The sequence below is a fragment of the Anopheles darlingi genome, chromosome 3, assembly GCF_943734745.1.
Source record: "Anopheles darlingi chromosome 3, idAnoDarlMG_H_01, whole genome shotgun sequence".
Taxonomy (NCBI): Eukaryota; Metazoa; Arthropoda; class Insecta; order Diptera; family Culicidae; genus Anopheles; species Anopheles darlingi.
Window position 1 is genome coordinate 31,239,496 of NC_064875.1, and position 11,443 is coordinate 31,250,938.

Genomic DNA, 11,443 nt, shown 5'->3' on the forward strand with positions numbered 1-11,443 from the left:
ATACATGATTGCTGATCGGCAGATATCTTCAACGAGATGATCTTCTACATTCCCTTGTTCTGTTATTTGTTCAGTTTTTTCTGGCGAGAATCTGCGGATTGATGTACTTAATCTATGTAAAAGATAATCACAATATCCGTTAAGTGGAAGTTGTGATACTATTTGATAAACCTCATCATAACATTCTCTGTAGCGCGAGCATTCGTCTGAATTCATTATTTCATGTTTGTCTATGCAGCCACTTCCCAGAAGACACTCAATCATGTATTCTGCTGTTTCAATGTTACCAGCCTCAACAGCAACATGGAAAACACTCTTTTTTCCTTCACTGGAGCTAAAACAAAGCTCTTTGAGTTTATTCTTGTGACGTTGCGGCAGGCACGAGAGCGGAAAGCCATCGGTTGCGATCTCAAGCATCCGTCGAGTTATCAATGGCAATAGAGAATCATTTTCTGTTAAGCAACCTTTCCATCTGTTGCTTGAAGCATAGTAGTGGAAGATATTCCATCCATTCTGCTCATTGGGGATCATGACATTGACCATGTTGTATTTAATCAAGAACTCTGCCATACAGCCGAGGCTAGATTGAACAGCAAGATGTAACACATTTCTACCATCGACATCTTTTTCGTCAAGATTGGAGGTTCGTTCAAACAGATATCTATAAATCGGAACAAAATCAGGCTTTTCGAACGCACATTCATCCGATTCTTCATTTCCCGCTTCATCAATCAACTTATGTACAATTTCTATAATATCGATTAGAACCTTCCAATCGATGTTTACGTTCAATGTTTCACATAAATGTCTAAGCATTGATTCATGTTTCATGCATACAGCAAGGACCAAGAGCTTCAATTTAAATATCTCTTCCACCGATCGATTGGCCGATAGAATCGTTTTAACATGCATGACCAATGTTTCTAAATTTACTGAGGTCAGATCACATTCTACGGTTTCACATTTTTCAACAATTTCATACAAATCAACATGCTGATCCATCTCGTTTGGATTGAGCAACCATTTGGTGACAACAAGAAAGTCTGGTGAAAGTAGGCTCTTTGCTGCACATGCTAACCAATCGGCGTCGAGAACGTCATAAATCGATGTTGGAATCGCGCTAGGGAACTCGCGATGCAAATAGTACACCAAGAATAGGGATCTGCCTTTCATTGCAGTTTTGTATAACTCTTTGGCATTCTTTTGGAGTAACAAGCGGCCAGCATTTGGCTCTTTTGATTGTTCATCGATGGTTAACGAAATTTTAGCTATTTGCTTAGCTAACATACAAAGTATTATGTAATGCCACCATTTATGTCCAACAGATTTCGAAATCTCGCAAATCTCATGGTAACAAAATGTTATATTTGGAATGGCATCCGCACGTAGGTTTCTGATATCTTTAAAATCATTGAGTCCCAATTTTCGAGCTATAATAAGTTCAACTATGCCTCTTTGTTCACTTTCCATTGCGAGGTAGACAATGCTTCGTTTTTTCTTATCGAAAATACCAAAACAGTCCATGTCGCTTGCTTTTGCTAGCATGTAACGGAACAAATCTGTTTTAGTACCATCAACAAAAGAAGAATCGTAATCAACAGAGGCCATTTCTTCAACCCAAAATGATCGTTGATTTGAAACACATAAATGGAAAACATTCCAACCCTTTACCTCATCCTTAGCATAGAAATCGACATTGTATCGCACTATTAGACATTTTGAGAATTCGAAAAGATGAGATACTATGGCAAGACGAAGCAATTTATTCGCTTCAACGTCGTTTATATTCGATGCCAGGTCAAACAGACATTCATATGCTTGGCTTGGTTTTATTGTCGCCTCACGATGTATCTTCGTTAACAAATGATTAGTTATCATTGCTAGAGAATACATAATACTAGCGCAAAGATTCAACTTGCATGACTCTTTCAAATACCTAAGCATAGATGGCCTTACTGTTGTCACACATATAACCAGCAACGAGAGTATGTTTTCTTCAATCACGATTCCAGCCGGTATTCCCATTTTTGTCCAATGTATGTTAAATTTGAAATCCTTAACTATACGCTGTAAATTCGTTTCAACATAATCAATTAGATATCCAGCTACATCACTTTGATTTGAACAATCGATAGAATCACTTTGTATCGAAGGAATTGAACAGGGTTGAAAATCTTTGATCTTAATTCGAGAACAGTAGAAATCGAAAAAATACTTGAATTCATCTTTGAAATTCTTAACCACAGAAAGGAGTATGCAATGCCAAATATCCTCGTCATTTAAAAAGGATGGATCACTTGTCATAAAATATTTCAAGACCATCATCGACTTTCTTTCGAACTCCAAACCATAAAAGGAATTTCTTATCATTCGAACGAAATGTTTTCTATCAACACCCCTTAGAATTACGCTCTCCAGCATCCAAACTGAATCTTCCGCAATAATGTCTTCTAGAATTTGTTTTTCATTGCTCTTAGTATTTTCGTCTTTCTTGAAATTCGAAGATTGTTTGCGTTCGAAGTTTTCAGATGTCTCGTTTAACAAATCATCAATTACTTTATCACAAAATAGTTTCATTTTTTTTAAGGCATCGTGTGACTGGTAATCGATTGCTTGATGGCTGAAATATTCCATAACATATGTAGCATATTTTGCAGCTTTCCGAATTTTATCTTGACCAGCTGAAACTACCTGCTCGTAGAGAAAGTTTACATTTATGGGGGCCCCATGATGCAAGAGATAAAATATCAATGGGGGCTTGTCGGTATGGAACGCGCAATCCATAGCCGTCCATCCAAATATTTGTTCTTTGGCATTTATTATGTAAGATTTGATGGAATCTGGTAAAAAATATGACCTGTTTTCTTCAAAGTCATTATAAAATGCCAATAGATGCAGTGCCGTTCTCTTCCCATCATCTTTCTCAAAGAGTGAGTTTGGATTTGTTGTAAGTAAAGACGCTACTACTGACCAATCCTTCTCAATAATAGCCACATGTAGCGGATGGTGTTGAGCAAGAATGATGTCAATATTCCTTCGCAGGGCTTTACGCTCCTCATCCCAGAAAGACTCTAGACAAGATATTTTCTTCCTGTCTTGTTGATTCCCTTCATTTTGTCGCTTGACAATCCACCAAGCAGCCAAGTAGTCAACGAATGTACGATGGATAAAGTTTATTTCCCCATCACCGGTGCTATTAATTATTCCAGTTTTTTCACTGCCTTCCTGTATTTTTTTCATGTAATCCTCTGCCTCTCGGACCTCATTTGCCGATAAGATAATAAGCAGCTCATTCTTGTTAAACAACTTCCATAATGCCACTAATCCATGCAGCCTTTTCCGTTCATCTATGGCCTTTGCTAAGCTTTCAATTTCTTCTGGATTATCTACTTTTTTTTTTTTCTCTCCCCCTTTTTTGTCATAGAGAAGTTGTCGGATCGTTACCTTCACAAACTCTTCCACGGTAAACGAATGCTTTGATAAGTGTGAGATCGTCTTAAACAGATTTTTCTTGTACGTTCTAGAAGAAAAATTTATGTTCATATTTTCATTATGAAAAACATGATCACCCAGAATGTCCACAGCCATCATCAGGTTTAGTGGAACATCACTCATGTGACCTAAACTTAAAAGAAGCATGTAACACAACGATTTATTGAAATCAGATACCTCTTCATTGTCAGTATTTCCAATATTCCATTTTAAATTCATCATCTTAAACAGAATTAATGCTTTATCATGAAACGATAGAGGTTTCAATTTGAAAAATGAGGAATTTTTGAATGCCTTTTCGAATTGCTCTTTGAAACCATGCGGGCGGCTGGTGAGATATATTTTCCCTACTCCTTTAAATTGTTCAAACAGAGAAAGGAACTTTAAAACCACCTCTTCATAATGAGGTGCTATTTCATCAAACCCATCCAACAACAACACCAATTCTTCTGCATTAAACTTTTCTTTGAATACCAGCAGGTTGGTTAAGATGTTTAAGGGTGGACGGTGATTTTCCACCAGATCTTCGTTCACATTTGCTTCTCCATCAGAAAGATCTAAATATTTTGAACATTTCTCAGCCATTTCCCGTTCAAGTTGAAGTGATGAACGAAGCAGTTTGTACAACATTCTCAATGCTTCCGTTTCATCGATATCATTTGTAGCCTTTTTCTTTGGGCCAATTGTAAATGGTTTAAAGTCGGAACAATGGTCGGATAGGTTACATCGTACAACCAAGGATGAGGGATTTCGTTTTCGCAAATGCCAAGCCAACCATGTGAGGTTGGTTGACTTTCCGTGTCCCGCTTCACCCAAAAGTATCAACACTTTCTTTCCTTCGTCGCCAACGATTGGTTCGCGCTTTTCCTCTGGATTATTTGCCTTTCCGAACATTTGATGGAAAGCTGTGTCTTGCTTAAATATTTTCGTTATTTCCTTGATGCTCATTCCTTCCTTGTGGGGTTCTCTTATGCTTTTCAGTACTGGGGAGTCTTTATTCCAACATTTGTACTGTGCTTCAAGCTTGCTTTCCTCGTCAACCCAGGGACGATGAACATAAATACTTTGGATTTTCCGATATTTCTTTAAAATTTCGTTGTTTTCTTCCATTTGCTTTCCCCAATCCAAAAAATGGATAAGTTTCTCAATTGGAAGGTTTCGGGAATTGTTCTGGAATATCTTGGATGGAATAATTGTTGTAGTGCATACAGAAATGGTTTCACGAAGAAACTGATTCCATGATTGTTCGATCAAGTCGTGAACACGAAACCTACTAATTTCGATTGATCCTGATTGTATTCTTGATTGAGTGTTCCTTGGCTTCTTGATAAGACATACTTGCACTTCATAATTCTTAAACATATATACTGGCGCAGCGTCCATTCCATTGTAGATAATTATTAAATAGTTGGCGTGTAGACGGAGGGAAGAAATAATGTTCTTCGCTTGTTTGGGATCGTTCGGAAAATCCGATTCTTCGAGGAAAATCGGTTCTTTATCCTGTAGATGCAAAATGTCTGATATTACCGTTGCCCCAAATGGAATGTCATATGCCACAACTTCTAGAACGCTTTTAGATTTAACAGATTCATACAAGTCAGAAGCTTTAAGAACGTCTTCATTAACTCGAAATGGCGAATCCACAAATTTCCTGCGTAGTTTATCTGAAATACCCCTCAGTTTTATGTGTGCCAGAGTGTTTTCAATATTTTCGAAGTCCTTTTTTATATCCTCTGAGTGCAACGGTTTGGCAAATGGATCCATCAGCCAATTAAAATAAGTTTTAAATAGCTTTTCGGTAACCATATTCTCCTCAACACGCTCTTGCAGTCGATTAGATACCAATTGATTATTGTCAAAATACCAATTCTTCCAAATTTTTACTATTGCTTCGTCTAACCCTTGTTCATTATAGGTGCCACACACCAAACGAAATCTATCGCAGAACGATTTGAAGGCTTCATCGACATTATCATCTGGAAAAATACCAGATGACCGGTATGGATTCTTTTCATCCAAGACAAAGTTTTCCGCTACATGTATTCGAATATTTGCTTTAAAAAGCTCACATTGAGTTTCATTTAACCCAAGTTCTTTTTGGAATTGATCTTTGAACTCTTTTCTAAATGCTTCATAACCTGGTTTTGAGTTAGAATAGTTTGGATTCAAAAAATGATCTGTAAACTTAAATGAACGAATATTTTCTGAAATACTATCCATATCAATGATATCCAGAATCGCCGCACGATACTCTTTGAATAGAGGTCTTTGCCAGGTTACCATTTGCTCCTTTGATTTGATGGCATTGATCAACAGCTTAGCTAACGCAGCACATTTATAATTAGTTTTGAGTTGATAGCATTTACCTCCAGCCTTATCGAATAATGATGAGATGTAGGAATCCAAAGAAGTCGTTGAATCGGTCAGGACAGCTGCATCTATTTCGTTCCACATTACTTTTGCGTCGTCATCTAAATCCGCGTTGGTGCAAATGATCAATCCTTCCACATCATTTTTTATAGCTCCTTGTGGTTGGTCACGGTATGATTTGAAGTATTGCTGGATAAAAAAATCATTTTTTGAGTCTGCGATGAGGTCATTCAGTGTAATCTTGGGGATGGATGATTCCTGTTTGTGTTGCACATGTATCTCTTTAGCTGATGAGTTCCCATCCTGAAGTCCACTCTTACAGGGAGATGAACTCAGCTTGTGTTTCGATTGAATCTTCAGAGTTCCGGTTTTGTTGCCATCTTGAAAAGCATACACAATATCATCGAATTTTCCGGCTGTAGGATCCTCTGCCGTAACTGTAAAGCTGTATTTTTCGGTTGAAACCAAAGTCTTCTTAACATTCGCTAGGGAAACAACGATTCCCAGCTTCAATTGATACGACGTTCCATGAAGTGCATGTTTCAGGCCTGTGAGATTGCTTTTGGTTTTGAGAGAATCTTGATGCTCCTTCTTGTTGCTACCAGGGCGTTTCCATGAACTTCGCCATTTCGATGACGCCATTTGATGCTTCGAATCTCTTGTACAAGCGATTACGATAAGTTTTTCTAGTTTCTTCAAATCAATTGGCGAACAAGAAAGCTAGAAGTAAAAAAAGAAAAGAATGTCGTTAGTTATGGGTCCTCCAAGGCATTTTGCACGAGATTGTGTTCCGACAGAGTGTAATGTTTGGCCTGTGTCCGATGAGTGGATACCACATGGCATTTCATTATCATATGTGTGCAACGGAATAATATCGCTGGGAACTGCCGAAAGGATCTTCAACAGGATCTTCAACATTTTAGCAAGCACTTCCAATAGCATTCAATCGTTAAAAAAGAAATATACTGTAGTTCTCCAACAGCGCTTGTCGCGGTGGTCCGTTTCTGCTTACCTGAACTAGTGTTATAAAAGTCAAAAATGCAAAAAAAAAAACCGTGCAAAAAGGCTCGGAATATTTTTCTTATCCTATCTTTGATTTGATTTGATTTGATTTGATTTTATTGAAAAACACCTTGTTCGCCGAGAGGGGCTATACAAAGTAACTTAAAGGCTAAGAGTACAAACGAGGTCTGGTTTGGAAGGCTAGGAGAGGGCGTTGCGGAGGCGAGAGCGGAAAGTGGAGATAGGAAGGTTAAAGTCGAATAGTGCGCTGGCGTCGTTGAACGAGCGCAGCACCCTCAGAAACGGATCGTTTTGGCCGAAGATACTACGGCGAGCGGGAATGAGGAGAGGAGGCCTGTCACGGAGGGCGCGGGCTGGAACGTAGGGCGCGGCGCGTCGAGGCTGTTCAGTAGCAGGCCTCCGACGAGAAGGGCTCGGGCCATGGCGTGGCGGGACTCGATGGTCGGTAGATCGAGCATGTGGCAGCGGGTGACGTAGGGGCATGTTGGCATAGGATGTCCCCAGTAGTCGCCGAATAGCCAGCCTGGTGAACCGCCGTTGCACCTTTTCAAGCCTTCCGAAGGTCTTACTTGCCTTAAATACAGTGGCCTCGACGTGTGGAAGGAAGTTGAGCGCACTGTCAAGGCGCACGCCAAGGTCTTGCACGGTGGATATACGGGGGAGGGGGCGTTGTGGAGGCAGTAGTCCCAGCTTGGGGAGCTTGAGGTGATAGGAAGAGGAAGAGAAGAAGAAAAGAGGGTCTGAACGCGGAAGGTCCGCCCGGTGAGGAAGGATTGAATCGAGGAGAGGAGAGGATTGCGCAAACCCATCTGCCTAAGCTTAGCGATCAGCAGTCAGTGAGGGATGCAGTCGAACGCGGCACTAAAGTCCGTGTAGACAACATCCACCTGCCAGCCAGATGCAGCGGCAGGGTAGACGTGTTGCAGAAGGGAAATGAGGTTGGTCATTATAGACCGCTTAGGCATAAAGCCAGGTAGAAGATAGAGGAAGAGACGAGAGATAGAGCGTGGGAATGAACGACTGATTCAAAGATCTTGGAGGTGGCACAGAGGAGGGAGATGCCGCGGTAGCTAGAGGCAGTTTGGCGGCAACCCTTCTTGAGGATTGGTACGATCCAAGCGGACTTCCAACTCCGCGGGAAAGACCATTCGCGCAGAGATCTGCTGATGAGTCTAACTAGGATCGGTGTTAAAGAGCGCATGCATCCTTTAAGCACAGAGGAAGGGATACCGTCCGGACCCGGGGAGAAGGAGGGCTTCAGATTTGCGAGGGCTGAGAGGATACAATCCTCCGAAATGGGCACTGCTCTAATGGAGAGGGAGTCGTGGGGAGTGTGCACAAGACCTGACTGCGATCCGGGGCGAGGTGCACGGCTCCGATGAAGTGGGTCTCACGTTCGAGACGAACCCGAACCCACAGCATCTCGAGCGATCGTCGATTAATTATCGTCGATTAATCGTCGTTCCCGAGGCGGCGGGGTTCTCATTGCTTGCGCCAGCCATCTGCCCCGCAAACCATGGAATTCACGATTTCGTATGCTCACTGTAGGAGTGAGCGCGACGTCCGATGAAACAAAGCTATACAAAATTTTGTATAGCGCTGTTTAATCGGACGTCGCGCTCACTCCTACAGTGAGCATACGAAATCGTGAATTCCATGGTTTGCGGGGTACAGGCGTACAATCTATCCGACTATTAGCAGAGGAGAAACGTGATACACAATCACGTGTACAAAATCTTTTTCCATGCATCTCCATTAATTTGGCGACTCCATTAATTTTGGCGACAAAGCCATCGATAGGATCTCAAAAGACGCAGCCGAGATAAAAGAAATCAAGTGCAATGTTGAAATTTGGAGAAAAAAATATTACATTATTATTTTGAAGTGAAAACTCGTTATGTACTTCATACATGCTGAAAATAGGCTTCAGATACGCATTCTAAAAGGCTGCAGAATCAATCGAATCATAAAATCTAGCATTGTAATGTTGAATATATTTAAAAACGAACATTTTGGTATGGCATACACATTCCTCGATCACATTTGAAGCGAGAGCGAGGTCGATTTTGAAGAGTCAATTTAATTAACATGGATCCACAGAAGCAACCTATTACTGCAAGGAATTGTAACTGATTGGAAAGAACAAATGTACCAGAAATATCTGCTATTGTGGTAGAATTAATGTAAAAATGATAGGATTGTTTTATTGCAAACGATGGAGGTGATGTGTAATATTAAACAAGACAAACATCTAGGAGTGGATAAGCTTTTTTGGCGTGGTTTTCGTACCTTTCTCGACTATTTTTGTAATAAAGCCCCATCCATTTAGAATCTGGACACACGTTTTTAATCACTGCAGCGCTTCTAATGGTCACTTTGCAATTCTGTTGACAGCGTTTTAATGGTAGTAGTCTAGTAGTTTATTTAGTGGTAAAAATTTTGTCAAAATTGATCCACGCCTTCAAAAGTTATCGCCGATGGAACGTGAAGGGTGAAAAAAAAATGCCTGCACACTCATTATTAAAACTCGATTTGGGTGGAGAAAAACCTCGAAAGTCTTAAAATTTCCAAACTCAACTAAAAATACCGTATACAAATGTTACTGAGGGACTTTTACCTTGATTTTAGCACAATGAAACAGCCGAAAAGTGTAACAAATGCCCGATTCTGCAGACAAAAGTGAATCAACAATCCTGGGATCTCTCAGCGTAATTCCACCAAGAAAAACTCACAACAGACGTCATAACTGTTAGGCAAATATGTTTAAGAGAAGTTTTAAGGTCGTATCATGTCAGAAAATAGCCAAATAGTACCCTAGAGCACAGCCTGATTGCCCAAATCCGTGCAAGGAATCTATAGGAACAAGTGCTTGATTTCATAGGAAAAACTATCAATCCACAAAAATGACTGGATTTTCGTTCCATCGATTTCTATTCGACAATTAGCACAAGGTTGAGGCGCTTCCACCGGAACGTGGTGATGGCCGAAATTGTGCTGCCTGAGAGAGACGCGCAAAAACTATTAAAAGTGGGCATGGTAAGAGTCGGCTGAAACGATTGCACTTTAAGGCAAGACGAGAAGCCTAAGCAATGCTTCAAGTGCTGGGAGACAGGCCACCAAAAGGCAAACTGTAAGGGCGTGGATCGCACAAACATGTGTCGACGATGTAGTGAGGTTGGACATACAGTTAAGGACTGCATAAATGAACCTAACTGTGTGTTGTGCCCTCCGGGACAGGACAAGAAACATGCTCCAGGGAGCTCGCGATGCGCAGCTATCAAAAGTGGATGCAAGTAATCCAAATAAACTTGAACCACTGCGAGCTGGCGCAGGATCTACTGCTAGAGCGGATGGCCGAAACGGGGGTGGATGTGGTGGTGGTGTCTGACCCATACAGAATCCCTGCTCCAGATTGGAACTGGGCTTGTGACGCCGATAAATTGGCCGCTATTGTGGTAGGAGGGAGCTGTCCAATCCAGGAGGTGGTAGACGACACTCACGACGGCTTTGTATTAGGTGTACAAATAGAAACTCGCCGTTTTTTCTCAAGATTTGAGGCTTTATTGTAAAAAACTCCTCACAAACTCATTCTTCAAAGTAATTGCCATAGTTAGCCACAACTTTTCCCTACAATTTGGGCAGCTTTTGAGTTCCTTGTGGGAAAAATTGTTCATCTTTCGACGCGATCCATGCATGGATCCAATTTTGGGTGTCCTCGAAAGAACGGAAGCGCTGCTCGGCCAGGTCATGCGTCATCGATCGGAAGAGATAGTAGTCCAATGGAGCGATGTCTGGAGAGTACAGCGGGGGAGATAGTTGTCAAGATTGGTGGTGTGTTTGTGTGCTCTTGTTACGCTCCTCCTAGATGGCCTACAGCCAAATACGAGAGGATGCTCGACGACATGGTGGTTCGTGCTCTCCACGAAACGCCCGGTTGTAGTAGGGGGCGATTTCAACGCATGGGCCACGGCCTGGGGTAGCAGGATCACGAAAGAGCGAGGGGATCTTCTGCTAGAGTCATTTGCCCGGTTGGACCTCGTTCTAGCCAATCAAGATAATACAAGGACTTTTAGTAAGAACGGACGTGAATCAGTCATTGATATAACGTTTTGTAGCCCAGAACTTGAAAGTGGGATGCGGTGAAGGGTCAGCGATGAATTCACCTACAGCGATCACTTCTACATACGCTACACAGTTTCGCGATCCAAAGATGAAACCCGAGCAGTAGGGCAATGCCGGAAACCGGATAGGTCGTGGAAAACAGTGTTTTTCGATAAGAGCTTGTTCGTAAAGTCTCTCAAGAGAGAGGATCACGGCGAAACTCTTAGCGCAGTAGCACTAACGGCCGCTGTCGTTAAGGCTTGCGATGCGACAATGCCAAGGAAGAGAGTCGCTACTACCAATTGGCGGCAACAGCCCTGGTGGTCAAAGAAGCTAGCTGAAACCAGAGCAGCGTGTCTGCAAACTAGCAGGAGGTTGCAGCGGGCTAAAACGGAAGAAGCAAAGAAATCATGTAGGGATGCTCACAGGGTTGCCAAGAAAGCTATGAAAAGGGAGA

The 11,443-nt window shown here is 41.6% G+C and overlaps 1 protein-coding gene across 1 annotated transcript in view; it reads right to left on the reverse strand.

Moving 5' to 3' along the window:
* Window positions 1-11,443, reverse strand: part of LOC125956453 (uncharacterized) — a 42,367-nt gene that overhangs the window by 17,169 nt on the left and 13,755 nt on the right. The window contains exon 2 of the mRNA XM_049688340.1: window positions 5,859-6,582. Within this exon, the coding sequence (XP_049544297.1) occupies window positions 5,859-6,504 (646 nt within the window). The 5' untranslated portion in view covers window positions 6,505-6,582. The remainder of the gene's footprint in view (window positions 1-5,858; window positions 6,583-11,443) is intronic.